The 27995-nt window shown below is 43.8% G+C and overlaps 1 protein-coding gene across 3 annotated transcripts in view; it reads right to left on the bottom strand.

Annotated features, from left to right (window-relative positions):
• The window catches only part of LOC307207623 (connector enhancer of kinase suppressor of ras 2-like), a 331548-nt gene that overhangs the window by 27385 nt on the left and 276168 nt on the right, over nt 1–27995 (bottom strand). For all 3 annotated transcript variants that reach the window (XM_079961622.1, XM_079961621.1, XM_079961620.1), the window contains exons 16-19: nt 19426–19474; nt 16370–16545; nt 9488–9561; nt 4753–4824 (exon numbers count right to left, since the gene is read on the bottom strand). In XM_079961622.1, the coding sequence (XP_079817748.1) occupies nt 4753–4824; nt 9488–9561; nt 16370–16545; nt 19426–19474 (371 nt within the window). The remainder of the gene's footprint in view (nt 1–4752; nt 4825–9487; nt 9562–16369; nt 16546–19425; nt 19475–27995) is intronic.

Below are 27995 nucleotides of genomic sequence, written 5' to 3'. Positions count from 1 at the left end.
CTGGTACTGGCAAGCATCCACCCAAACTACAACAACCATGTATTCTGCCACATAAATGACAGTCCTTTGCCAGAAAGTGTCCTGCAGTTGGAAGGGCTGTCTGGTCTGTGAGCAGTTGGAAGATAAAAAAGCCCAAAGTAGGGAGAGCAGGAGGGGACTTGAATTTGCCCATCAGCAGTGAGCACCTGGGCGAGAGCTGGGAGGTTTCACTCTTCATGAGTGTGGAATAAGGGTTAAGGTATAATAGTGATAAGCCATCCTCAGATCTTGAATGACGAAAGGTGGTTCAGAACTTGAATAAATAAAATTTGAAAAGAGAGAAATAATAACAATACCTCAAAGCTCTTTAACACTATTGTTATCTTCTCCTGCTTCTTTTCTTTTTCTTTTCTCTATTTCTCTCTCTCTTCCTTTTTGGTTTCTTCCCCATCTATCTCTCTTAGATGGGTTTGGCTTTTATTGTATTCTATGTTGAAAACTTTCAATAAAAATTGATTATATATATAAAAAAACAGTGAGCACCTAGGCAGCAAAAGAACACAGGAAGCTGCCTCTCTCGCCCTGACCTAGCCACTGTGATCTACGCGACGGTCACCTCCAGACTGGATTATTGTAACTCGCTCTACGTGGGGCTGCCCTTGAGACTGACCCAGAAACTCCAGCGGGTGCAGAATGCTGCAGCGAGACTCCTTATGGGGTCTTCGCTGCGAGATCACATTCACCCGGTGCTATACCAGCTGCACTGGCTCCCGGTGGAGTACAGGATCAGGTTTAAGGTGCTGGTTTTAACCTTTAAAGCCCTATATGGCCTAGGACCCTCGTACCTACGGGACCGCCTCTCCTGGTATGCCCCACAGAGAAACTTATGGTCTTCAAATAAAAACATCTTGAAGGTCCCAGGCCACAGAGAAGTTAGGCTGGCCTCAACTAGAGCCAGGGCTTTTTCAGCTGTGACTCCGACCTGGTGGAACACTCTATCACAAGAGACTAGGGCCCTGCGGGACTTGACATCTTTCCGCAGGGCCTGCAAGACAGAGCTGTTCCGCCAGGCCTTTGGCCAGGGCACAGCCTGACTCCCTCCCTCGGCAATCTTCGCGGAGCTCTGGCCCAATGGTGGCCAGTGGCTTGAATTAATTTTATAATGAATGATTTTAGAGTGTTGTTTGTGCTGTACTTTTGTACTGTTTTATTGTTGTTAGCCGCCCTGAGCCCGGCTTTGGCTGGGGAGGGTGGGATATAAATAAAATTTATTATTATTTATTATTATTATTATTATGCAGAGTCAGGCCACTGGTCCATTCAGCTCAGTATCGTTTACCCTGGCTGAAAGTGGCTTTCCAGGATTTTTGACAAGGGGCATTCCCAGCCCTGGAGTTGCCAGGGATTGAACCTGGGACTTCTGAATCAAAAGCATATGCTCTGAGCTATGACCCTTCCCTAAAGTCGACTGAGCAGGCACATAGGTCTCCTATTCACAGTGTTCCTGACTATACATAGGAATGTAGGAAACTGCTTTAATACAGACTCAGATCACAACTGACTGGCAGCGATTCTTTAGGGTTTCAGCCCTGTCTGGAGATGGTGGGGTTAGAACCTGGAATTTGCAGAAATCTATGTCCTATTTTGGGGGGCAATATGAAAGTTGTCCCCCTAGGTCAGGCAGCTACAGCTGCCACTATCTTCATTTTCTCAAAATGCATCTGGGGACTGATGATGTTACATTGGAAGTGGAGATCAGAGGCATCAAGGATGGAAGTTGTATCTACCTGGCTTGGTGCTCCTCAATAGGTAAAGGTAAAGGTACCCCTGCCCGTACGGGCCAGTCTTGACAGACTCTGGGGTTGTGCGCCCATCTCACTTAAGAGGCCAGGGGCCAGCGCTGTCCGGAGACACTTCCGGGTCACGTGGCCAGCGTGACATCGCTGCTCTGGCGAGCCAGAGCCGCACACGGAAACGCCGTTTACCTTCCCGCTGGTAAGCGATCCCTATTTATCTACTTGCACCCGGAGGTGCTTTCGAACTGCTAGGTTGGCAGGCGCTGGGACCGAGCAGCGGGAGCGCACCCCGCCGCAGGGATTCGAACCGCCGACCTTTCGATCGGCAAGTCCTAGGCGCTGAGGCTTTAACCCACAGCGCCACCTGCTCCTCAATACCAGGCCATAATTTTTATTTTAAAAAGGTGAATGCTAGGGTCAGCTGCAGTGGGCCCTGGCATTTTTACCAGAGATGCCAAGTATCTGTCTGTCTATTTGTATGAATTCTTGGAAGTCTGGAACAATCCCAAAGCAGATTTTGAACAGCGTGCCCAGTGGTCTTATTTTGGGGAAGCTATCCTGGATATAACATAAATGATTTCCATGATCTCTCCTGACAGCCTTCCGTTTTGCAAAACCTTTTATGCTTCTCAGTAAGGGGAAAGCTGCACATTCAGAAAGGCAGCCCTCCTGCCAGCCATGCAAGTCTCAAAGGGCCATGGATAGTGTACAAAAATTTCCTGTAAATCCAGCTAACATACACTTATAAAAACCTTTGCAGGAAAGCAGTGATGATCACTCAGCCTGCACTGGAAATAACTCAGGGTTGTTATTTGCAAACACATACATAAATAATAAATAAAATTAAGACATCTTGATCTTGAATTGGTTTCCTTTAGGGCAGCGATATCACAACATTTACCGTTTTGCACATGCATTTATAGAAAATAATGCCCACCACAAGTTAACCCACTGTGTCCAATTTGGTAAAACAACACTAGTACAGCAATGGCACCTACCACTTAAGAGACATTCATATGCCCATATTGGAATCAGAACTCACAGAAACTAAAAGTCTTTGCAGTTCTACAAGTCCTGGTGCCTGGCTCCACATATCAGAGAGCCTGGTTTGTTCCCCGCATGTGATAGTGGAGAGGAGGGCGCTAGCCTTGTCCCCAGGCCCATTCATGCACCGGCTTCAACTGGCTACCATGTTGCCTGGGCAGGCCTTATTTCCAGGAACCAATCAGCAGTACTGCTTGGCTCTTGGGAAGCAGGACATAGAGAACATGCTCCCTCTGGTCTGGCAATCCAGGCAAAACCAACAAGCAAAGGTCTGTACGTGCCTACAATTCCAAGCTGAAAGGAGGCACCACTATGACCAGATACCCCTAGGTGCTGATGGGGAAATGTCCTACTACAAACTCATAGTTTAGAAGATGGTAATAATAACAACGATAATGACAACAACAGCAAGAAGAGTTTTCAAAATTAGTTAAATGTTGTTGCAAAGCTTGATTATTATTTTTTAAGTGTTTTTCCTTTCTAGTCTTCTCAACAGCTCACATCTGTTTCAAAATTGCAGCCTCCCCACCAGGGCTTTTCTTCAGTCTGAGCTGAAGGCAGAGTGGGCAGCAGTACTATTTTTCTTAAAAAGAGATGCTAGAGCTCACCATGAACTTCTCCCGTATTCTTTTAGAATAGCAATGGTGCCCATCTGCCCCCACCCCCAGGGAGCCAAAGCTTCTTCTTCCTCCTCCTCCAGCTAAGTGTCCTCTGTTGTCATCTTTAGCACGCTATCTGTAGGAGGTAATTTAAAGTGCTAATAAGTTGCTGCTCTTCTTTACTTGGGATGAATGTGGGCAACCCCTGCACTCTGTTTTTTTCTTTTAATCTCCCATTTTGATTTTTCTTTAAGCGACGACAAGAATCACAATATTTGCTGATTTATTCAAGTGTAATAATTGCATGAAGAGTGTTACGCCAGGAAGGATCTCTCATTTCCAAACCTATTTGTGGTTTGTGCTATTTGTCTCTCTGCACAAGGCACTGAGTGACCGAGGCAAACTAGAAACAAATGTATTAATTTCATGACTAATTCATTGCAGAGAACATCAGTGTGCTTGTGCAGACCTGACAAAGCAGCATGGCAGCATTAATTTTGCAAACCAAACTCTGTCTGCAACAGTCAGAACAGCAGGAAGGGTTCATTGGAACAACTATGTGAATTGCCAGCAAGTCCCCACTCGTTGGTATTTAATCCTTTCATGACTTGCGCCCAGTGCAGATATAGCACAAGCCTTCCAGCAAATCATACACTACAATTTTGAGGCCAGTTTTTTTTGCATGGATGCACACTCCTAAGAACATAAGAAGCTCCCTGCTGGAACATACCAAAGGGGTCATAAGAACATAAGAAGAGACATGCTGAATGAGGCCAAAGCTCATCCAGTCCAGCATCCTGATCTCACAGTGGCCAATCAGCTGCCTAAAAATTATTTGATTACAGTGGTACCTTGGTTCTCGAACGTAATCCGTTCCGGGAGTCCGTTCGACTCCCAAAACCATTCAAAAACCAAGGTGCGGCTTCCGATTGGCTGCAGGAGCTTCCTGCATTCAATCGGAAGTTGTGGAAGCTGCGTCAGATGTTTGGCTTCCGAAAAGTGTTCACAAATCGGAACACTTACTTCCATGTTTGCGGCATTCGGGAGCCGATTTGTTTGGGAGCCAAACAGTTCGAGTACCAAGGTACCACTGTATTTGCATTTAAAAAATACAATTCACACAGCTGGAAGCATTAGGAGCTTCAAGCAAAGGGACCCAGATAAGTTAAAGCAAGAGTTTATGTAAGTCAAGTACACAATGCAACTACACAATCACATTCAGAACCATGGAAATCTCAGCACACACGGAGGAGGAAACACAGTAACGTTCTTTCGTCTGCTGCTCTGAATACATCAGAACAAAATTACTCTAGTATAATATCAATGTTTCTTACCTATTCATTTCTTCCAGGCAGTCAGTAGCAAAGTAGAAACTCTTAATTTTGGGGTGGCAAGCTTTGAAAGCACTGTGAGGAAAGCAGAAAGAGGGAAAAGATAACTGTCTTGAAGTTCAGAAGGTATTTGGGGAGTTGAACTTTAACAGCAAGTTACCTAGGGAAACCGATATTCTGAGAATCCTGTGTTAAGTTCCCTTTGAATATGATGTCAAGTTCTTTCCCAAATTAGAACTTGACAAACAGATGAAGAAGCAGCCAGGACTTTAGCTCTTTGTCTTTAGGAATTTCATCTTGAGTCCCACCTCTCAGAGGATGCAGTGGATACCCTGCCCATAATATTAATTTATGTGGAATGGTACCATTTTTTCTTTTTGTATTCATGTGCACAGTAAATCTATGCTGACAATTAAAGGGTTTCCCCCCCTTTTTCTTTTTAAAAAAGGAAAACAATCTAAGAGATGCATCCTTTCCGGCAATTTTATTGAAATTACCATGCAGTTTGCATCCCCCTGGTCACATGCTTCAGGTAACAGACACAGCCCAGGTTCAGTGCAATGCCCCAAATGCCTGTGATGTCCTGTGCCCCACTGGGATGTGTTGTTAATAGGCATTTGATAGTTAACCTTTTTTCTTGGGGATTGTGATCAGGTGTATGTGGGTTGGAGGAGGCAAGGGAGGCTTCTGTCTGTAGCTTTTAGAATTTGCCCATTATTATTTTTAACACTTGTTTTTAATCTTATGCATATTTTGCAGGGTAAGATGCCTTGAGACTTTTTAATCAGGTGTCTAACAAATGGTATAAATGCTAACGGTGATGATAGGAGTGCAGTCTTAAAGTCTACAAAATTAAAGAACTTCAACTAGAAGTAAAAGTATGAGAGAAGAACTAAGCAATGAAACTAGCACCTGCTACTCTCCACCTCCCCTCGTTGAACAAAGGATATTTTAGCAGGGCTCTTTTTGTTCCTAGCTCAAAGTCTAGGATGCGTCACTGACTAATTCCTTTTTCATAACACTCTCTTATTAAATGCCTTAGGATGGCATTCAACGAACTGGTTTCCTGAATTTTCATTATAAACTCATCAGACCAGGTCACTGCCAGCTTTACATGTAACACCCTCCAACGTGTGACCTTTTAGGAAATGAACTGGAAAACCCTTTCAAAGCAGCCACTTGCTGTTCGCACAGCAAAGTTTTTTGGTTCCTCCCGCCCCCTCCACCTCTCTAGCTTACATTCCCTGGCATGACAGCTCTCTGATGGCATTTGCAGGTAGGGGACAGAACTAAAAAGCTATGTCTGAGTCGTTGGTCCTCTCTGGTGACTGAGCTGAAAAATGGCTCACTAGAGAATTGGCTCTGTAGGGATACAAAAGCAAGAGCTACATGGATAGATGTGACAAGGATGGGGTGATATTCTAAATAAATGAGTTTGGAGCCCAGGTTTCTTGTTTCTTTAAGCATTTTGTCAATCACAGGCATTTTGCCAAGACTGATGCATTTCAAAGTGGCAGGGATTTACAAAGCAATGGAGATGCCACTGTGATGGAATTAGAAGAGTAAATGAGCAGCTAGCTGATGTTCTGATCTCTGTCCTTCGAAGCTAGCCAAGAAAAGGCACCCCAGCCTTGTCATTGTGTCCTCGGCCATCAAAGAGACCTTCGTCCTATTGACATTTTCTTCTTCATACAGCTTTTGCCGCACAGTGCATGCTTCCCAAATCCAGATATATCCCACAAGTCCTCCCTGTGGTGAAGTGGGCTTACTTGAATAAGACTGGCAACATGAAAGGCAGCCTGCGTGTGAGCACACAACTCAATGGCGCTTTCTTTTGAAGCCAACCAATAATAGCTTCCTAAGGACTATTATTGGCTTCTCCTCATTATTTGCTTAGTGTCTGGATGTGCTGCAAGGAGATGGCCCACACAAAAGAAGAACAGGTCTCCAGAAAGTGTAGGAAACCAGGAATCGGCACTTGCATCAAATGACTTGTTGATTCACATTTTAGATACAAGGAAGGGCTGCTTTGAGCTTCTTTCCCATGTCTGAAGAGGTGTTCCTATTGAACTCTCATAGAATCATAGAGTTGGAAGGGACCACGAGGGCCATCGTCCAACCCAGGAATCTTTTGCACAACATGGGGCTCAAACCCACGACACTGACAGCAAGAGTCATGTTCAGGGTCAACTTTCTATATTGTTTATGGTAATGAAAGGATATGGACAATAACCTGCTAAACTTTCCCCCCCTATTAGTCAAAAACATTCTAATTGGAATGGATCTGATCGACACTTTTCAAACTAAATGCTTGGATCAGAACTTGGTTATTCGCCAGCTCCCACACTTCGCAAATGCTCCAAGGTGGTTCTGAAGCCCAAAAAAACGATTGTTTCAAAATGTGTTATTAAAATGTGTATTTTGAAAGAAGATAAATATGTAAAGAAGTAAAAATATGTGTTTAAATGTAGATTTCTGTGCAGTTTTTTTTAAAGAAAAATGGTTGCAGAAGGGATAGCTCCAGTCAGTTGAGCAAGAGATTCTTAATCTCAAGGTTTGAGCCCCACCTTGGGCAAAAGATTCTTGTGTTTCAGGGGGTTAGAGTAGATGACCTGCGTGACCCCTTCCAAATCTACAATTCTAGGTCAAAATGGGACAGAATAGACTGATGAGTGAGCACATGTGAAGCTGACGCGGAGTGGAAATAGGCTTATCTGTCCATCCTTAAAGAACAGATAACAAAGGAAGGACAAGTCTTAAAGAGAATGGAATATTCTGACAGTGTGCACTAGATGGCAGACGTCTGCTGTTTAGCTGAGCTGCACAAAGCAATGCTCTAGGAAGTGCAATAGCTCCGAGAAAAAATTGGGGGGAAATAAGCTGCCACCAGGGACGCAGGTGGCGCTGTGGGTTAAAGCCTCAGCGCCTAGGACTTGCCGATCGAAAGGTCGGCGGTTCGAATCCCTGCGGCGGGGTGCGCTCCCGCTGCTCGGTCCCAGCGCCTGCCAACCTAGCAGCTCGAAAGCACCTCCGGGTGCAAGTAGATAAATAGGGACCGCTTACCAGCGGGAAGGTAAACGGCATTTCCGTGTGCGGCTCTGGCTCTGGCTCTGGCCAGAGCAGCGATGTCACGCTGGCCACGTGACCCGGAAGTGTCTCCGGACAGCGCTGGCCCCTGGCCTCTTAAGTGAGATGGGCGCACAACCCCAGAGTCTGTCAAGACTGGCCCGTACGGGCAGGGCTACCTTTACCTTTAAGCTGCCACCATAAGTGTGGTTAGGTCCTTGCACCAGAGTGGGTATAAGTTGCCCTGTTAGGCCAGCCCTGGATTTCCATGTGCCTGATCCTGAGAGTGCAATATCACCAACCTAATGAATGTATGTTGAGAACACAACATTTGAGAAGAATATTGACAGATCAATGTTAGATAGGTAGTGGTCCCAGTGCTGGCCCCATCAGACAAAGGACCCTCAATGGGACCTTGTAACATGAAAGAGGTTGTGTGTGCAAGCCAGAAATTCTCTCACTCTTAAATCATATTCCTATGGTGCAGGGACTAACAGATAGACAGCAAAAGTGGACCCTGCAAGCCCCTGTGTCTGCAAAGAGATTTGTACTGCAAGGCTGGAAGGATGAACACCCACCATCTATTACCCAGTGGTCTGAAGATGTCATGCTCGAAAGCATAGCTTATATTTGTCAGACTCATTCTGAAACCCATTTGGGCATATGAACTGCCTATGTTGTTTGTGTTTAAGTTGGGATCAATAGACTATTCTTACTGTTAATGCCAGCGGATGATGTTTCTTTTTTCTTTATATATGCAAAATTTTAATTTTATTTTAGATTCTTTCATGCTCCCACCCTGGCCCTATTTCTTGACTGTGGTTTGCAAAGTGATTTTTTAAATTTTATTGCTGGGTAGATGAGCAAACCCCTCATTTTGCCTTCCTTTTATGTCAGTTCCACATGTACTGGGAAAAACTCATTTGCAATACTGGCGACCAATCGTGCTTTTGTGACAACGTTCTGATGCAGTATGGTCCGACTGCTGCATCTTCCTTTCTTTTTCTAAGCTACACTGCAAAAATGGGATGCAGCAACCATGTTATTGTTCCTATTTGATTTGTGTGGGTTGTTAAACATCTTGCAAAGCTGCAGCTCCCAAGAGATTATCCTGCTATCTAGGGAAGTTGGATTTCTAGTCCTGAGATTTCTGGCTGCCAGAGGCAGAAGAGTGATTTTTGCAGATTTTCTCTCTGCTTTGCCTTTAGGCCTGTGCAGTGACCTATTTCTCTCCCTTTGATGTGCTACCAAATCAGTGAGTGAATGAATGTTTACTTGTGTATGAAACACAGGTCATTACATCAGATGAAAAACCAATACAAAGCAGTGACAAATCTGGTCTCCAAAATGTTAACCGATTTCTGGATGCTGTTAACCGATTTCTGGAGAGCTGTTTTCTGAAGACTTTACTAAGTTAGATGTACTGAAGATGTGAAGAAGCTGCTGATGTTCCCATTTTTGGGGATCTGAGGATCCAACCCAACATATAATATTGCTGAAGGGGTTTGATCCCCTAACTCCTTCTAGCCTTCCTCTCAGCCCATCGCTTATGAACAAACAGTAAGTTTTAATTTAACTGAGTTTAAAATTTCCCAGCAGGTAACTTTTTTTCACCCCCATTCTCTGCATGGATTGGCTCTTTCATTTGCAGGCTCTTTTGACTCATACTTACTGTTTCCTCCTGCACTCGATGGCTCTGTCTATCCTGAACTCTGGCAAACTGATGAATCCTTCTGCTTTTTCATCCTATCATGAAAGAAAGAAAAGAAATACAATTGGCAAAGAGCAAAAGGTTGAGAGAGGAGATTCCATTCACTCTTGTTATCCTAGATACTGAGTTGCCAGATCACTGAGCAAAAAGCTACGGTTCATAATGAATCTGTTTGCGGATGACCTTTAAATATGAGCACTTTCAGTGGGTAGACGGCAAGTTCGAAACTATTAATAACTTAGTGCTTCTCAAACATTTGCACTGTGGTATTTTTTCCCACCCTTTGTGTGACGGATAGTGCTTTCTGAAGTAAAGTTCTGCTGCAGTAAAGTTCTAGCTTATGCAACAATCAAAACCAGAGTTTATTTTATTTTATATTTAAATTTGTATCTCACCTTTTCTCCAAAGAGGTTAAGGTAAAGGAGTTTTAATTAAGGGTGAGCCAAAGACAGTTACAGTGGTACCTCAGGTTACAGACGCTTTGGGTTACAAACACCGCTAACCAGGAAGTGGTTGCTCCAGGTTAAGAACTTTGCCCCAGGATAAGAAAGGAAATCACGTGCCAGTGGTGCAGCGGCAGTGAGAGGCCTCATTCGCAAAAGCACGTCTCAGGTTAAGAACCATTTCAGGTTAAGAACAGACCTCTGGAACGAATTAAGTTCTTAACCTGAGGTACCACTGTACTGGTTTTCTGGACATTTCCGTACATACAAACATGCACGCTCCATTTTTAGCAATATTTTTGTTTTTGTTTCAGCAACTCAGTCAAAAGTGTTCGTTGGTTTAGGAAGCATTGTTCTCACTTACAATTAACATAATTTGCCCTCAGTGATCACACTGCCAAATCTGAGTGGCTGCATAAATTATTACACTTATCAAATTTTTTGCTTCTTGAATGTTAAACAATAACACATATACATACAACTCCTCCCCCCTTAATAAAAATGTTGCAGTGCAGAATACAGCCATGTTATATAACACATCAAAAAAAGGAGAGGATCTAGAATATCCAATATAACAAAAAACTACAATATCAGAAATCAAACCAGCCAAAATATTTTATATCCTGTAGGAAACTGCCTGTTGTCCACCTTGTTCATTCAAACATATAATAAGACAGTACCATGCTGTGTAGCATTCTGATGTCAACTTTTCCGCTATGTGACCCCCCTGGCCCAACTGAGGGGAATTGACTGTCTGATGGCTCCAGAGAGCACTGCCTTCACTCTCAGTTGGCTTTGCTTGCCTTCACCAACACCCTTACAGAGTCAAATTTGATTGACTTTTTAGTTTCCGATGGGTTTGGAAAGGTATTCACTATGTGAGGAAACCTTCCAACCCTAATTAATACCAGGAAGGTGCAGGAATCTGGAAAACTTCCACAGCTATATTTATTTGTGTACAACAGGTCAACAACTCAGCATAGCAGCTAGGACTTGCTACACAGGCTAGACTAAGACTCCTACTGAGATGTGGAGGGAATCGTACCCAAAGAGGAGAGCTTCTATTATAGTCTAAGCATGTCTCTTAAAGACAGGCCACACTCACCCCAGACTGGAAAATGCCTCCAGAAAAGGAGGTCCTCCCACCAAAGGCAGTCTGCTCCACTTACAAATAACTCTACTACTAGGAAGTTTCTCCTAATTTTTTTAGCAGGCATTGGCTTCCCTGCAATATCCTCTGATTGGTTGTAGTCTTGTGTGTTGATCCAAAGGTGAACTGTTCCGGAATCTGTGGGAACGCCATCTTGGTAGTCAAGATAACCCCACAATTAATTGGTAGCTGTTGTAATAATGAGCTCATAGATGTTTATATTTACTTGCTTTGATATAAGCTAATTGGCTTGCTTTGACGTGGCTCTCATCTGTGGAGCTTGGGGTGCTGGACTCTGGTCCAGAAAGGGAGACTATCTGTAAGATTTGGGTATGTGTCACCTATGCCTTCATCTAGTCAGGTGGGTAGTCCTGGGCAAAGTGATATATGATGCTTTGTTTATAATGAATGTATGAACAACATTTGCTTGGGTGTGGACAAGCCCTCTCCTTCCTGCGGTGTCCATCCCACGTTTGTAAAATCTGGCAGACCTGGCAGGCTGCTTTGCTGTAAGTCCACACCTTTCTTTAATAAAGCACTTGAACTGATCCCTCTGATGTTTTTGACATCCTTCTTTGGTATCCCTGCAACAAACCACTCCAAAGTCCTCCTTTGGGCCTGAGGTTCAGAACATCCTACCCCCTGCAGCGACAGAGACCCAGTCTGCTGCATCTTCTGTGTGACTGCCCTTCAGGTATTTGATTTGAAATAGCGTGACTCCACTTCGTTGTCTCTTCTCCAGGCTAAACATACATTGGCTCTTTCAACCATCCCTCATAGGACTCATTTTCCAGACTCCTCACCATTCTGGTCTCCTTGCTTTGAACATTTGAATAGGCTCCAGTTTGTCAATGTTGGGAGATTGAATCACAGTTCTCCTGCATCATAGGCTGTTTGTGCCTCAGCTGCTTGCTCTCTTCTGCTTGGGTCTTGGCTTGCAGATGGGAGTCAGCAGCTGGGACCCCTGGCAGTGATTGCATTGCCCCTTTCCTGAAGCTCAGCTTGAAAGGGAGTTGGGCAAAGGCAACACTTACTGCATTCACTTCAGAGCAGCAGGCATGGTTTCCTCCATACACATGCCTCATTTTATCTTTACAACAACCCTATGAAGCAGGTTAGACGGAGAGATTGTGATGGCCCAAGGTCAACTAGTAAGCTTTGTGGCCAAGTCATAACCCAATCTGGCGTCACCCTAAGTCTAGGGATAAACTGATTTCAAAGAGGCTCATGATGGGCAGGGGAGGTAAGAATCTATCCCACTTGCCAAATCAGGTTCCTTAACCTTGGGTTAGAACACCTGCTTCCCATGCAAAAGTTTCCAGAATCTGATTCGGTATAAGGCAGCTTCCTGTGTTCATCATATCATAGACAGCTGCTTTTGTGGGTGGCTGACATCCTCTTAACCATTAGAACAGAGAACCCAAATATAAGCCTGTCTTTCAGCATCGAGAGCTGTTAATTTCCCGTGGAAGTATTCAAGTAACACATATTTACTTTTTGTTTAATGTGATTTTTGCTCACACTCTGTACGTGTAGGCATCTCAGAAAAGCAATCGTTCACACTATGGAGCGGGTGCTGTTATTGCCCACTTTAATCTGAGAATAATCTCTGGCTGCAGTGGTACAAGCCGAAACAGAAGACAGCTAACTACCTTTGCTGATTGATCACAATGCCAGGTAACTTCCTTATTCATATTCAAGTTGCAGATATGGAATTACCCGATAAAAACCTAAGCTTTACATATGGAAATAAATCTCACCTTGATATTCCCCTCTCCCCTATTTTTATTTTACTCAAGACAAATTCATTTACTCATTCACTGCCCTCTCATTGAGAGCTGGTACAAATTGGTGGCTAAAAAGAAGAAGACACACCATGCATCCTATTGATGTTTACCCAAAAGTAAGTCCTGCTGTGTTCAGTGAAACTGACTCCCAGATAAGTCTATAAAAGACTGCAGCCTGATCTATGAATCAGGATGTTCGAGTCCAAATTTCACTCCAGCTATGAGCTTATTTGGGGAACTGCATATGGCCAATGGGTCTGGTTCTCCTTGTTACCATCATGTCAGGCCTCAAATTGCAGCTCGCCTTTCGCATCTGCAGGGCTACGGCTCCCCCTTTCTTCTCATCAGAGACAACATAATTTTCCTTCTCAAATTTCCCTGTTTGTTCAGTTAGATAAAATTCCTGTGCCGAGTTCTTATCAAGTTCATTGCTGGTACTCGCTCTTGTGTCCAAAATTGTAACATTTGTAGTCAAAACACCTATTTGACCTTGCAACTTTCCCAAGAGAAAGAATGTCCTATTCAATTCAAACTGGATTTCCTTTCTGACAGCCATACTTAAGCATATCAAGGTCAAAAAACAATTTCTCAGCTGATTCTTGATGCAATATCCCAAAGCTCCCTCTAGGGGAATTTAAGTTTCTTTTTACTCCTTTAAGCACAGATCCAAAAGTCCCATACGTTAGATTGTAACAGTCCTTCCTTCTTTTTAAACATAAACTTGTAGCAAATGTAGACAATAGAAACAAAGTCCTCTTTTTGTGTCTTGACAGCTAGCTTGACAGCTGTCAAATTGCTCTATTCCTCATCAACGGGCTCTCACGGACCACTCCCGGGTCCGGGGGGTGGGGGGTGGTGGCACGTCAATTCCCAAATTTAGATCTCCTGCAGGCTCCCCTGCTTCAAAAAAAAAAAATTCTTATAGTCTCAATCAGTAGAATTAAAGTCCTTTACAGAGAAAACTCTCCACGACCTTAGTTGCTTTAGATTATTTACAGAAAGGGGAGGCGGACTTCCTGTTTGGACCTTCCCCGATCGGTGCCGAATTTAAAAATATTTTAAAAATCCAATTTCCGTACTACTCACGGGTTGTTGTTTGAAATCCAAATGTCCACAAAAGAAGCCAGCGCTTTCCGGCAACGGCTGTGCGGCTTCACTCCGCAAAAATAGCAGTCGATTCGAAACACCGCGCCACTCACCCCGCGTCACTTTGGAACCCCCGAAAAGGGGTTTCCCTGTGAGTAGGGGGGCGCTCTTGGTGTGAGCCAAATCCCACGTTCCCAGGCTTCCTCCACCTGGGATTTTTAAAGGGTCTCTGCCTTCGCCGCCGCGGCAAGACCCGATTTTGGCGGAGCGGGTTCCTCTGAGTCAGAGGAATTCCGCCATTGCCAATGGTGCTAACCCGGAAGTCCAATGGGCCTGGTTCTTACATCCTGAGGACCAATTCTGACTGGCCTGACACCACAATGACATCAGGTGACCTGTTTTCCTTTGCCTGAATGGTTTGAAATCAAACTGCCCGCATAAAGACACAGCACATTGCAAACGCCAACAACCAGCTGATTGGTGATGCCTGCAAAACCAGGATCTGCAGGGATCATGCTCTTTACCTGCTTCATATCAACATCATATATGACATCAGGTGTAGGGTAGGTGAGGATGGCTTGGCTGAAATAATCTCCCACACTTTCCCCTAATATCTGCATTTGGCAGATGGTTTTGGGTTGGAGAACTGCATCACAAAGTTAGGAGATTGTTTGTTTCAGGAAGTCTAAATGAAGTAGGTTTGCATTACATTGCAAACTGGACCAAATTTCTCCCCTATCCCTACTTTTGGGTAGACATGGACAGGATCACACTAGAAGTATGGATGAGCCCTTACACTAGTCCTGTGCCTAGGAAGCCTGGGTCTGAGAGGTTCCCCACTATTCCCACCACTTTCCCCAGGAAAACCCACTGTTTAATGCTGAATTGGAACAAACGGTAATCCACAGAAAATAAAATTGTTGTTTGTTCCAATTCAGTGATAACAGTGCGTGACTCCGAAGGAAAGTGGTGGGATAAGCGGACGTGTGGACAAGCTGATAGTTGCTATTTGGTCTCAGGAGCATTTGCATGGCTGTATTAGCAGATATAGTGGACAAACAGCACAGATTCTTTCCACAAAGCACCAGTGCCACCATGCACCACTCGCTGAACTAACTTACACTTAGGCTACTCATTTTAAAATGCGGAAATCCTCTATGTGCAGTTAAATGCAGGCCCACACACTGATCTGCGAAGACGCATGGGAAGTAACATTTAGATTGGCAAATTGGAAGGAGCTTGGTTATCAGAGCTATTCTAATGTATGCATACATGCGCACATATGCCCAACTCTCACAGTACTTCCTGCATGCGTTGTTTAGCAGGGTCTGAGTCCATCCATGTATGGAGAATTTCCACAATTAACCACTGTAAGCAAGAATGTCAACAAAAATATTGCTGCATAGAGTGCTCCTGTTAGGGAGGCTTCAGCAATTCAATCTGCAAATTCTGATGTCAACTGACCTGAACAGCACACCCTGGACCCTGACTAATGTGCAGAGAGGAATCTAATTATCCTTTAGATTTCATGGTTCTCCCAAGTCTTGGGATGCAGCTCTCAGCTCAAAAAGTGTACCAAAAATGTATTTTAGGATAGAACATACCTGTAAATATGTATTGCGTGAGAAAATATGTTCAAAGCCACATATTTAAATACACATTCTCATGATTTTGTTTTCTATTTGCAGATCAGTGTAGAAGCATGATGGAACTGAGTTCTAAATGAACACAAGTATCGTTGACATTGTTCAGGATTGCAGCCTGGATATTCCATTCCATTTCCAAATCTCCCTTAGTTTCATTTTTCCTCCTTAGAATTATCAGCACCCCCTGATCAAAATGCATGCTCAGTCTTCACTGGCCTCTTTGGGGTGACAACTCCCCTTCAGAGCCCACCCCTTAAATATTTTTGTACTTCTGCAAGCTTTGGGGCTTTCCCAAGCCTGCTGGTATCCCCAACTTGTGTATGATGGTACCATTTTTGCAACATCAGGACCAACACTCTGAGAACTGAGATCACCGATAGCATATTTGAGTATGGTGAACTTGTCTACACACACAACAACAGCTTAGAATGCACCTCATTTTTTCTTCTTCTTCAAGGGCCCAGCAGTTTCCCACTTGATCCATGCTTTCTTGGCTTAGGTCTAAGTGGGTTTCTGCTTGCCTTGCTCTGTTCCCAGGGAAAACCTGCTCTTTAGTGCTAAATCGGAGCAAACATCAATCTGAATTGCAATTGCTAAAGAGCAGTTTTTCCTGGATGGAAAGCAGTAGAACAAGAGGAAGTGTGGATGAACCCTAAAGGTAAGCAACTGAATCTCTCTGCCCATATATTCATTTTGGGATTTTTCTTTTCTGCATTGTGGTAGGTACTCACATTCTGGTTAGTGTACCAGTAGAGGGAAGAATCCTTCAGGACGAACCAGTATTTTTTCCACTTCTGGGTGAAGTAACCTTTGGCATCCTTCTTCTTCCACAACCAACCCTCGCAATCTCCATGCCCCAAGTCTTTGCAGGATATCCTTCGTCTGCTGCTGTTGTTCAGTGAACCTCCTTGAATGGAAATGAGAACATGAGAACTTCCAAAAACAGGAGAGAGTGCAAGCGTAATCCTTAAGGGTGACTGATAAACATGATATAAGATTCTCAACAGAACCCTTTTAAATAAGAGGGACATTCATATGCAATTGCGAAATCCTTGCAGCATTTTATCCATCTGATTCATGGCGTTCATAGGGTGCAAAGGGCAGTCTGCCACATTTCTGAATCAATGTACATGCTTTGGTTTCCCTAATCCTCATTATTAATTCATTAGCGTTTTGGTGCTAATTTTTCCTGATATACAAATTTTTGCAAGCAATTGCCCCTAATGCAGTTTATTTGTTATTTTTATACATACATTCATTTTGGCGCACTTGCTCCTAATATATGCAGTTATGTACATATTTTTTTGAATGGAGAATTGCATTGAAAAAATTGGAGAAGTGCAAATATTGAAGTAGAGTTGCATGTTGGTTTGTGCATTTGTGTTGGAAAGGGAAATTTAGGCAGGTTTGCATTAAAATGTAAACAGAGCCAGATTTCTGCAGACAAGGAGAGGAAAGACCCCTGTTTAAAACCCCAGAGAGCAGATAACACTGAGCTAGATCCACCAAATGGTTTGGCAGTGGTATAAGGCAATGTCTTACATTCCTAAGAACTCTGTGGCATCTGTTAGTTTCATGGTTGAAAAGGGATTTGAAAGTGGATCTCCACAAACAAAATCAGATTCTATCACTATACAACTAATATTTACCGCAGCCCTATATGGTAGGACAGTATTATTTTCACCTTTTGGTGAATAGGAATAGGGGTGGCGGGAAGAAGGAAGGAAAGCTGCATACCTAATCGAAATATATAAAAAAATTGTCCAGTAGCACCTTAAAGGTAAAGGGACCCCTGACCATTAGGTCCAGTCGTGGCCGACCCTGGGGTTGCGGCGCTCATCTCGCTTTATTGGCCGAGGGAGCCGGCGTAGCAGCTTCCAGGTCATGTGGCCGTTTACCTTCCCGCCGGAGCGGTACCTATTTATCTACTTGCACTTTGACATGCTTTCGAACTGCTAGGTGGGCAGGAGCTGGGACCGAGCAACGGGAGCTCACCCTGTCGTGGGGATTTGAACCGCCAACCTTCTGATCAGCAAGCCCTGGGCTCTGTGGTTTAACCCACAGACCAACTAAGTTTGTTCTCGGTATAAGCTTCCGTGTGCATGCACACTTCTTCAGTTGGAGAAGGGTTATGACTCAGTGGCAGGACACCTGTCTCGCCTGCAAAAGGTCCCAGGTTCAATCCCTGGCACCTCCAGATAAGACTGGAAATGTCCCCCTCTAAACCTCACAGAACAGCTGCCAGTCTATGTAGGCAATATTGAGCTAGATGGACCAATGGGTGGGAAAGTAAAAGGCGGCTTCCTAAATTTTTGGCTGGGGTTTTGGAAGTTAGTACCTGCCAGCTCACACTCAGGGTTCGGTCTAAAAGTTCACTCAGCAACTTCTTGAACCCGACACTCGTAATATATGGATGGGCTGTCTGAGTGTGTTAAATGAATATTGACATCAAGTGATTTCTCCAATTAGATTTATCAGTTTCCCAGCGCATGGGATGCACTGCATTGCTGGTTTGACTTCTCCTCCCTTTTGAAACCGAATTACCAAATGTAGAGCAAGGCTGATCTGGACACAAATGTCTGTTAAATGCTGTTAGCCTCTCTCGATTCCTGATTTCTTTATGGTTCAAATAACATCAGAGGATGCTATAGATGATGGTGATTAAAAAGTGCTGTGACTTCTCTGTCTGATCTCTTTTTAACCAAGTAAGAAAGAATGGTCAGTGTATAGCAAAAGTATTTTTCAATAAAATCTGAGTCTAATTCATAAGGAGTACTTTGGCTTTATAAGGCCGATACTGGATGCACAATTTATTTTCAACATTTCAGTGCATCCCACTTCATAACTCTTAACGTTTTATTCTCCCTTTCTTTCTCTATCACCAGAAAGAGACCCCCTGCCCCTAATATTCATATCACTTTCCCTTAAACGCCTTGGGCAAATTTAATTAAAACATTAGACTATTCACTGTGAAAAATTGAGTTTACATTGTTATATTAATTATATTTGTCCTACAGCTGTGAAGCAGAGTCAAGAATTTAGATCACATTAAATTACTATCCTTTCTTCTTTGGCATCCAGCAGCTAAGCTCTGAAAAGTTTATTCCTTTCTTGAAGTGACATCCAAGCCAGTTTTAGAAGAACTGCCGAAAATATAAGCTGGAACTAAAGGTTTGGGGTCTTGACAGCTAATAACAACCATCTTTCCCCATCTCTGTTCATTGAGATTTATCATCTGAATACCTTTGGTGACTGTCCTTGTCTTCTGATCTTGAGGTGGGTGGTGAAAGGGACAGGACTCCTTTTGCCTCATCTTTGGAACATGCTCCTGAGAAATACCTGCTGTTTGCTTGACATCTCTGTATTTACCAATTAGAGGACACTCCCTACCTAGAAGTTAGTCCTACTGAGTTCAGTAAGACTTATTTCCATGTAAGTTTATACAGGATTGCAGCCTAAGGTACCAAGTGAATTACTTGCTCTTCCTAATGCGATTCTAAATGCAAGGTGGATTTGAACATCCAAATATGACTTACAAGGTGCTTTATGCTAAAGCTCTGCAAATGCAGGGCTCCCCCCCCCCCCGCCCAGTCGGAACTCAGTTCTGGCACCTCTCAAGTGGGAGCCATTGCAAGAGAACAAGGGAGGTGTTCATGCTGAGTTCTGGCACCTCTTTTTCAAGAAAAAGAGCACCGTGCTACAAATGTAACGCTTTCACAAAAGTGGAACCTTGATTTCCAAGTTCTGTGAGGAATATGTAAGCAGATGAATAATTAAAACAACTTACCTTTGGGCCATTTCTTGCTTTTTACCCTCAGGGAAGCATAGTGAAATGACTGGAAGAAAAGACGAAAGAGAGAGAGAGAGAGAGAGAGAGAGAGAGAGAGAGAGAGACTGGTCAGTTATTGGCATGTGGAATGTTGAGCTAAGCCATTGTAGACTAAAAGTCAATGCTTCATAATGGCGACATACATTACTGCTTCCAGCTGGGATTCCACTCTCCCTCTCCAAAATATTGCCATTCTTAAAAAAATCAAACAAACTTCCATGCCAGCTGTTTAATAATAATTACATATATTCTAACAACGGATAGGGTGAAGACATACATAATACCAAGTGTGGTGGAAGTGGCTTAAAAATACGTTATTGTCATGGAGGCAGGCAAGACTTGAGTCAGGAGGAGGAGGAGCCTATAGAGTCCTAGATACCCATATCCCCTGCAGAAGGGCAAGCCCTCTTCCCCTTATATTCAGCCCGAGGCTAGCAAAGTAGAACAGGGGTGGAGAACCTCAGGCCTGTCAACCTAATGTGGTCCTCCAAGCCTCTGTAACTGAACCTCAGGACTCTCTGCAGGTTACTATCCCCTCCACAGCCACACATCTCTCTCCCAGGCCACACTGGTCCAGCTTTGCATCCTCCCTGTTTATGCCTGTCTGGGATGTGTCATTAAACTCTGATAATGCATGTTGCTTTGCATGATGGAGAATAAAGAGGTGTGTATGTGTGTAAAAACCAGCCTGCTGGACAAGGAGGGAAGTTTGCATTAATTGACCCACCTACTTTTTCCTCTGCTTCCACCCACTACTGACCCCCCAAAAGGCTGCCTAGAAGGCAATGTGGTCCCCAGTCTGAAAAATATCTCCCAGCCCTTAACTAGAACCTGAGGCTCATGAGCCAGGACCTATACGGATTACTTCCTTTGTAGGAAGTACGATACCCCTCCCCCAAGGAATCTACCACACCAAGCACCTCCCACTTCACAACTACTATTCCTTGTTTCAGGGAGCACAATGAGCATGAAGTAACAGTAAAGCAACAAAGTGCTCAGCTCCAAGTCAGAGGAATCTCCCTTTATGAAATGCTACTTGTATTCCAAGGGGGTGAAGCCTGGGAGGAATAATCCGAAGTTATAATGCCTCCATTGGGATCACTCAGAGCTATCTGAGGTCCTGCAACCACGACACTGCCTGCTACTTGCTTGGCTACAGGATCCTCAAGTGCCCCCGTAAGCCTTCTGGGCTACTCTTATTAGAAGGAAGAGACCAGTTTGCTGTCCTGCATAGAAACAACTCAGAAAGCAGTGAATGCGCTTTCAACCTGGAGCTGTGCTAAAATCTGACCTCCATTTTCTCTAAAGTCTCGCCCCTCTTCTGCATGAAAGAACCTTCAATTTGCCTGCCTCAGTATCAGGACACTTCTATTAGAATTCTGGTGGGTGTGGAGTTTTGAGTATCTCTTATTGTTACTAAGTGTCCAGGGCCACAAGTGGGATATACACTTTTATTTTCAGGAAGCACTTCTATAACACTCTGCAGCCTCCTTGGGTGCCTGCACTTCCTGACCTGAAACAGCTACTTCCCGTTGTTTTCATCTTGGCTTAGATGAAGGGAGGGCAACTGGGAAGGCTGTAAAGTGCAGGCTGCTGGTGAGATGATTTTTAGAAAGCTAGGAAGGTCATTCACAAACAACACCCTACAGAAGTATGGTAAGCATGACAAAAATTCTGCACCCCACCCATGAAAATTTCAATTATTCTTTTTTTAAAAAAACCTGTCCCCTTTCATAATTTTTGAAAGCAATTTCTTTTATCGCTACCTGATGGAGAAAGGTAGGAGAAAAATGCAAGAGAAACTTTCAGAGTGGAGCTATTGCAAACCACTCCCAGAGCATTTCAGAGCATATGCTTAGCCTGGTCTACACACACAACAGGCACACAGTAGAATGAGGTGGTAGAATGCTGAGGTTGCAAAATGGACTGTACCACTACAGGAGGTGGGCTATATTTTCAAATTGCCCTTGGGGAGTGGGGAGTCCTCCTGCAATTGGAAACTGTCACAAACACCAAATGGACTGGATAGTACCTTTTTTCCCCGGTGAGTCTTGGAGCTTTTTGTTTTTTGAAGGGAGGGAGAATTAAAAATTGGTATCCACACCTGTAGGCTGAAATGGTACAACCCAATCTATCACCTCATGATTCCAATCATCGCATTTGGGGACATGTGTAGACTAGTACTAGATTTTCACCCTAAAACTGCGGCCGTGAATGTATAATAGATGGAATAACTTGAATCACATGGGATTTATACCTTTTCATTCCTCAGTAAATCATTCAGACCATGACAGGACTGGTTCCACCCAGTGAGCCCTGAAGGTGGTGCTGTTTGAGTATGCAAAAGCCCTAAACGGCCTCGGTCCTGTATACCTGAAGGAGCATCTCCACCCCCATCGTTCAGCCCGGACACTGAGATCCAGCGCCGAGGGCCTTCTGGCGGTTCCCTCATTGCGAGAAGTGAGGCTACAGGGAACCAGGCAGAGGGCCTTCTCGGTAGTGGCGCCCGACCTGTGGAACGCCCTCCCATCAGATGTCAAAGAGATAAAGAATTACCTGACATTCAGAAGACATCTTAAGGCAGCCCTGTTCAGGGAAGTTTTTAATATGTAATGCTGTATTGTTTTTAACACTGATTGGGAGCCGCCCAGAGTGGCTGGGGAAACTCAGCCAGATGGGCGGGGTATAAATAATAAATTATTATTATTATTATTATTATATGCAAAGGATATAGATAATTTTTAAATGTATTTTTAATGTTAATCTATCGATATGGTCTTATTATGGATGCAAACCAGTTCGAGATCCTTTGAATAGTAAACTGGTCTATGAACAGATAAAAGAGACAAAAACGTCTTGTTTCCAGTGGGAAGCCAACTGTGTGGCAAGAAATGCTGTTCTGCCCCCACAGGGTTCAGTTATTTAGTGATAGCAAATCTATGTACAGTGGTACCTCAGGTTAAGAACTTAATTCGTTCTGGAGGTCCGTTCCTAACCTGAAACTGTTCTTAACCTGAAGCACCACTTTAGCTAAGGGGCCTCCAGCTGCCGCCACACTGCCGGAGCACGATTTCTGTTCTCATCCTGAAGTAAAGTTCATAACCCGAGATACTATTTTCTGGGTTAGTAGAGTCTGTAACCTGAAGCGTCTGTAACCCGAGGTACCACTGTACTGTACAATACCTCGGGTTGAATATGCTTCATGTTGAGCGCGTTTGAGTTGCGCTCCATGGCAACCTGGAAGTAACCGAGTTCCGCCGCTCACGCATGCACAGACGCTCAAAATGACGTCATGCACATGCACAGAAGTGGCGAAAAGCGATGCGTCCATGCACAGACGTGCCATCGCTAGTTACATTTGCTTCTGGATGCGAACGGATCCCGTTCACATCCCGAGGTACCACTGTATTAGTATTAGGCAGAAGGAATACCAATGCTGCCCCTTTAAGGAAAGGTAATGCATTCCCCCCTTTTTAGATCCCAAGGCAGGTTGGGAAATGCAGGCACAGCAATATTCTACTTTCTGCTGGCTCTGCCAGAGAGCAGGACAATACCTCCCTTCCTCCTTTGTAATCTAGTGGCAGTCTAGTTATGGCAAACCCAAGAAGAAGGGGGGAACTCACTTTGTCCTTACAGAACTCCACAGAGAACTTCATAAAAAGCTTCTAACCATCTTCATTCAGAGCCATAGAACAGCCTATTGGAATGTGAGTAATATTTCTACACGTGCCTTAATAATCTTCAATAAATCTATGTATAAGAGTTTGTGCAGTTGTGTTAATACTATCCAGAAAGAGAGAAATGGGAACAGATGCATGCCACAAAGAGATGGCCTTGGGGAGGTAGCAAGCATGTACTGATTTTTCAAGGCCTTTGCCTGTGACTTTCAACAGGGCACCATGGCCGAGTGGCCCGGCTACATGCCGTTTTTCATTATGTCCTGTGCAATGTGTGCCTGCATCAATTTTAAACCAACTCATGTTTTCTACCTGCTTTTCTGGTTTCAAAGTGAAGTTTGCAACCACAAAGGGCTAGAAGAAAGCTGATTTCATTTTTCCCCCCAGTGGAAGCTTCCACATTGCAGCAGAATCAATAAGCAGCAGTGACCGCCCTGCAATCTGTTTGAGTGCACCCTACACAATGCAGTAAATTTCCATGAGCAGGAATTATTTTGAATAAATCAAAATCAGACAGCAGGAGGACGTAGACAATCACATCCAACCTTATCAAGAGCTCATGAATTAACTCATTTTTCAGACTGCAGAGCCGCAAGCCACAGCCACAGCCACAGCCACACACACACACACACAGAGGAAAATGTGCACAGTGCCTGCAGAACCGACATAGGAAGAGCCCTGCTGGGTTAGATTGAAGGCCCTCTAGTCCAGCACCCAACTCCCCACAATGGCCAACCAGATGCCTTTGGGAAGCCCACAAGCAGGGCACCAATACAACCAGCTTTGAATGCATTGACTAATCTAGTTAGAAAGTGATCAGGAAGGAAGAAATGGAAAGAAAACTTTTGTCCAAGACCCCAAAGACCTGTTGTTTTGATACTAATATTGTATTGGACAGTGTGAATTATGCAGGTTCACATTTAGATGTGAAGTGAATCAGATTTGCGCCCCCCACCATCCCTACCCTTATTACCTATTTTGAGAGCTCTCTTTAATGGCGAGCAATGGCCATCCCCCTTAGGAATTGGTTCTCCCACCTTGGCTGTTACTTGGCTGAAGACAGACTTATTGGCTGCTTTTGGTGGACTCTGGTCCAGATTCTTTCCACAGAGAAAGCATCGCAAAATAAAAAATAAAAATATAGCCTCAGATAATGACCCAGGGACCGCTATGTGTTGCTTTAATGGAAGTAAGCGCCAACTTGGATGGCTTTAAATGGGATTAGATAAATTCATGTCGGACAAGGCTACTTGCCACAATGGCTGTGTTCTACATCCACTGTCAGAGACAGGGTGTCTTTGAATAGCAGTTGGGACAACCACAAGTGCTTCCCATAGGCACAGGCTGGTGGACTAGATGAGCCTTTGGCCTAATCCAGTACATTCTTCTGTTATGTTCTAGGTGAGAACATTAAATGTGTTGTTCCCAAATAAAACTTAGGATTCAAATTTTCCAGAAGTCTTCGACAGGCAAGATATTGTAAAAACAAATTTATGGACACATTTATGTATTGCATTTATATATCACTTTCCCCCCCTCCAAGGAGCTCAAGGTGCACACATGGTTCTATTCCCCCTCCTCTTATCCATCCCCACAACAACCCTGATAGGTAGGTTAGGCTGAGAGATGATGACTGGCTCAAGTTCACCCAGTGAGCTTCATGGCCAAGTGGGGATTTGAACCCTGGTCTCCTGTGTCCTAGTATGATTCTTCCTCATCCCCCCCTTGATTTATGTAATGTCTTGCCTGATGAGGACACCTGGGGAATCTGAACGATTCTGTGACATTCTGGTTGGCCCTTAATAGGGGCCCTGCCCAGTCGTGGGTTTGGGGGAATTTTCTTTTTGTTCTTCTGTTAGAGAAGATGTTTTATGGCATTCTTCTGGCACAAATAACCACGCAGAAAGCTCCAGCAGAGATCACTGCACCCGCATACTATTTCTTTTTTGTCAGAAAATTCTTCCCTGACTATCTAGCCTGAAATTTAAGATAAAAATGCAGGAAGGGAGGCAGCTCAGCCGTGCAAACTCTGTACATATCTATCAGAGCTACTGAACTAACTTGAGTTCCATGGAAGACGGAACTCAACAAGATGGCACTATTAGCCCCAGACTGATGGCTGGAGCACACAAGTGCTCTGCTTATAGGATACGGGTGGGGAATCTCAGGGTCATGGGCCAAATGGGGTCCTCCAAGTCTCCTAATTTGGCCCAGTCCACATCCCCCACTGGCCCTGTTGTGCTTAGGGCTGGCAGGTACATCCCCTTCAATTCTGTTAATATTTTCTTGTCTGGATGGAAGAAGGGAGCGATGAATACAGGCAGACACTAGCCTGCAAATTTATATTTGTTGCTCTGCACACTTTTGGCTGCACCCAAAATTGGTGTACAATAGTTTTAAAAAGCATTAAAACAAAATACAACTACCTAAAACCAATAAGCAGCAGCATAAATATATATACGGGGGGGGGGATCAGGAATTCAGGGGTCCGACATAAAATAGGGTCTGATCTTATTGGTCACAGACAGCATGGCCAAATGTTTTAATGATGTACTGTATTAGTACCAACTGGCCATCAGAATCAATGCAAGAACAGGCTGTTTGTGTGTAAACCTTTTAGGGTCCTTCCCTAAAAATTGCTCAGCTATAGCCTCCTGCTCTCCCGACCCCCAGTTGAGTAACTGCAACGGTGGGATATGACTGAACAACCTCAGAAACATGAGCGTAGCATGACTGTCACGCCTGAGTCACTGAACCGCAGTGTGTTATGGAAATGGCTCAGGAAGCACATCACTCAGGTGACCACCTTAGCCTCAGAGGATTTGGGGGAAAGCAGTTACTATGAAAGGAGTGGGGAGCCTTTTTGTGTTTATGCCTTTCTGGGCAAGCTTCCAGTGTGCCAGTGGTGGGTGGGTGGTTCATAAATGCTTTTAAATAACTTAAGTTTTATATGGCGTTGGAAAGGAAGGGTCCAGGGTAGAAATTGTATGCAGTTACCTGAAGCCCTGTCCAGCATTTCTAGTTAAATGATCTCAGTTAGAAGGATTGGGAAAGACCTCTTCTGCCCAGGACTCTGGAATGCTGCTGCCAGATCACAGAGTCATAGAATTGTAGAGTTGGAAGGGATCATGAGGGTCATCTAGTCCAAGCGCATGCAATGTAGGAATCTTTTTGCCCAACATGGGGCTCAAACACAACCTTGAGATTAAGATGGCCCAGTGGCCTTACTCACTATGAGAAAGTTTCAGATCAACTAGTGTGGTGTAGTGGCTAGAACATTGGACTAAGACACAGGAAACTAGGATTCAAATCACTAGGTCATTCTGGGCCAGTCTCTCTCTCTTAGACTAACCTATCACAGGATAACTGTGATCATAAAATCATGTACACCACTTCTGAGTGTACTTTGAAAATGCACATCCTTCTATGTGACATCTGGGGGATGAGAGCCTACTCCAAATTCTAGCTGCCTTTTTGGTTAACTGCAGATCTGTGCAACTTACACAAGTTGGCGGTTCACAATACATTCATGGAAAAGACCAGTTCAAAAGGATTTCATGGTACGGCCCAACACAGCTCCTTTTCCAACTTTGGCAAGTAAGAACACTTGAAAGTGGAATTATCCAAAGTAAATGCAACATTTGGAACATCTGTGAGATGGTTTCCTTATGGTGTAAAAGATTTGTACCCAAGAAAAAATAAGCTCTATTGGAACCAATTGAAGGATTTCTATTCAAAGGAACAAAGGCACACCCCTCTCTGGTTTGTTGTAAAAGACTCTGAAGATGATGGTGAACAGGCCAGCAAAAGAGATCAGAGAAAGCAGAAGGGATTAGTATGTCTAAAAATAGGAGTCAATCAGCCTCATTCTTCTTGTTTTCCTTCCTGCACACTGAACTATATTGTTCAAGGGAACATAATTAAGGAGGACTTTCTGGGGATGATAGAGAAGTCTAAGCAAGTTCATTGAGCTGTGAGTTAGGAAAATGCATGGGAAATTATTTTTAAAAGCCACCACTGTACAGTACAGCATGATGGTCATAATGCAAGGGAAGGGCATATGCCTTGGACATACGTGGTCCCATTTCTTGCACCTCCAGCTACTGGAGCTCAAATAGCAGAACACTGAAAGACCACATCTCGGAGAGTTGCTAACTGTCAGTAGGTGTGGAAGAGACATTCAGCTTCGTTTGCATTTTAATGAGAAGCTACCTAATTCACAATACTGAACCAATGTGCAAACTAAAACTAAGCTGTCCTTCAAAATCCACACTTCTCTGAATTTGGCAATGCAGTTTTCCAACCAATCAATTTGCATAAAGGTGCATTTATTAGGGGAAAGGATATATGTTAGTGAAAGTAACATACATAAATCCATTATGTTAGGGAAAATAACTTGCAACAATTGTAATAAACTAGATGGGCCAATCCATTATGTTAGGGAAAATAACTTGCAACAATTGTAATAAACTAGATGGGTCTGAATTCAGTATAATCTAGCTTCATACTGGCATAAAAGAACTCACGGTTTCAAACTGCTCTAGAAAACAGGAAGGGGTGTGTATCTGAATGCGAGATAGAACAGTATACTTTATGGCTCCTTCTAAACCACAGCAAGTAGCACGTTATCAGTGCCTAGTGCCTGCAATGCAGGATGTTGAGTGTGTGGTTTTGGTTCACACACAGTTTAGTTCCACTGGCAACATTTACTCCTCTCCCCTCTCCCACATAGAGAACTACGTAAATGGAATAGGGCTGGAAAAATAAGTATGCTAAGTACTCTGTTGGTTCTGGGCCAGTAATAGAGGGGACATGTTGCTGTTATGAAATTTAGCTGGAATTTCCCAAAGT

The sequence above is a fragment of the Podarcis cretensis genome (genome assembly GCF_951804945.1).
Source record: "Podarcis cretensis genome assembly, chromosome: Z".
NCBI classification, from domain to species: domain Eukaryota; kingdom Metazoa; phylum Chordata; class Lepidosauria; order Squamata; family Lacertidae; genus Podarcis; species Podarcis cretensis.
Note: the sequence above shows the minus strand (reverse complement) of the source record. Positions and strands in the feature narration are given on the sequence as shown.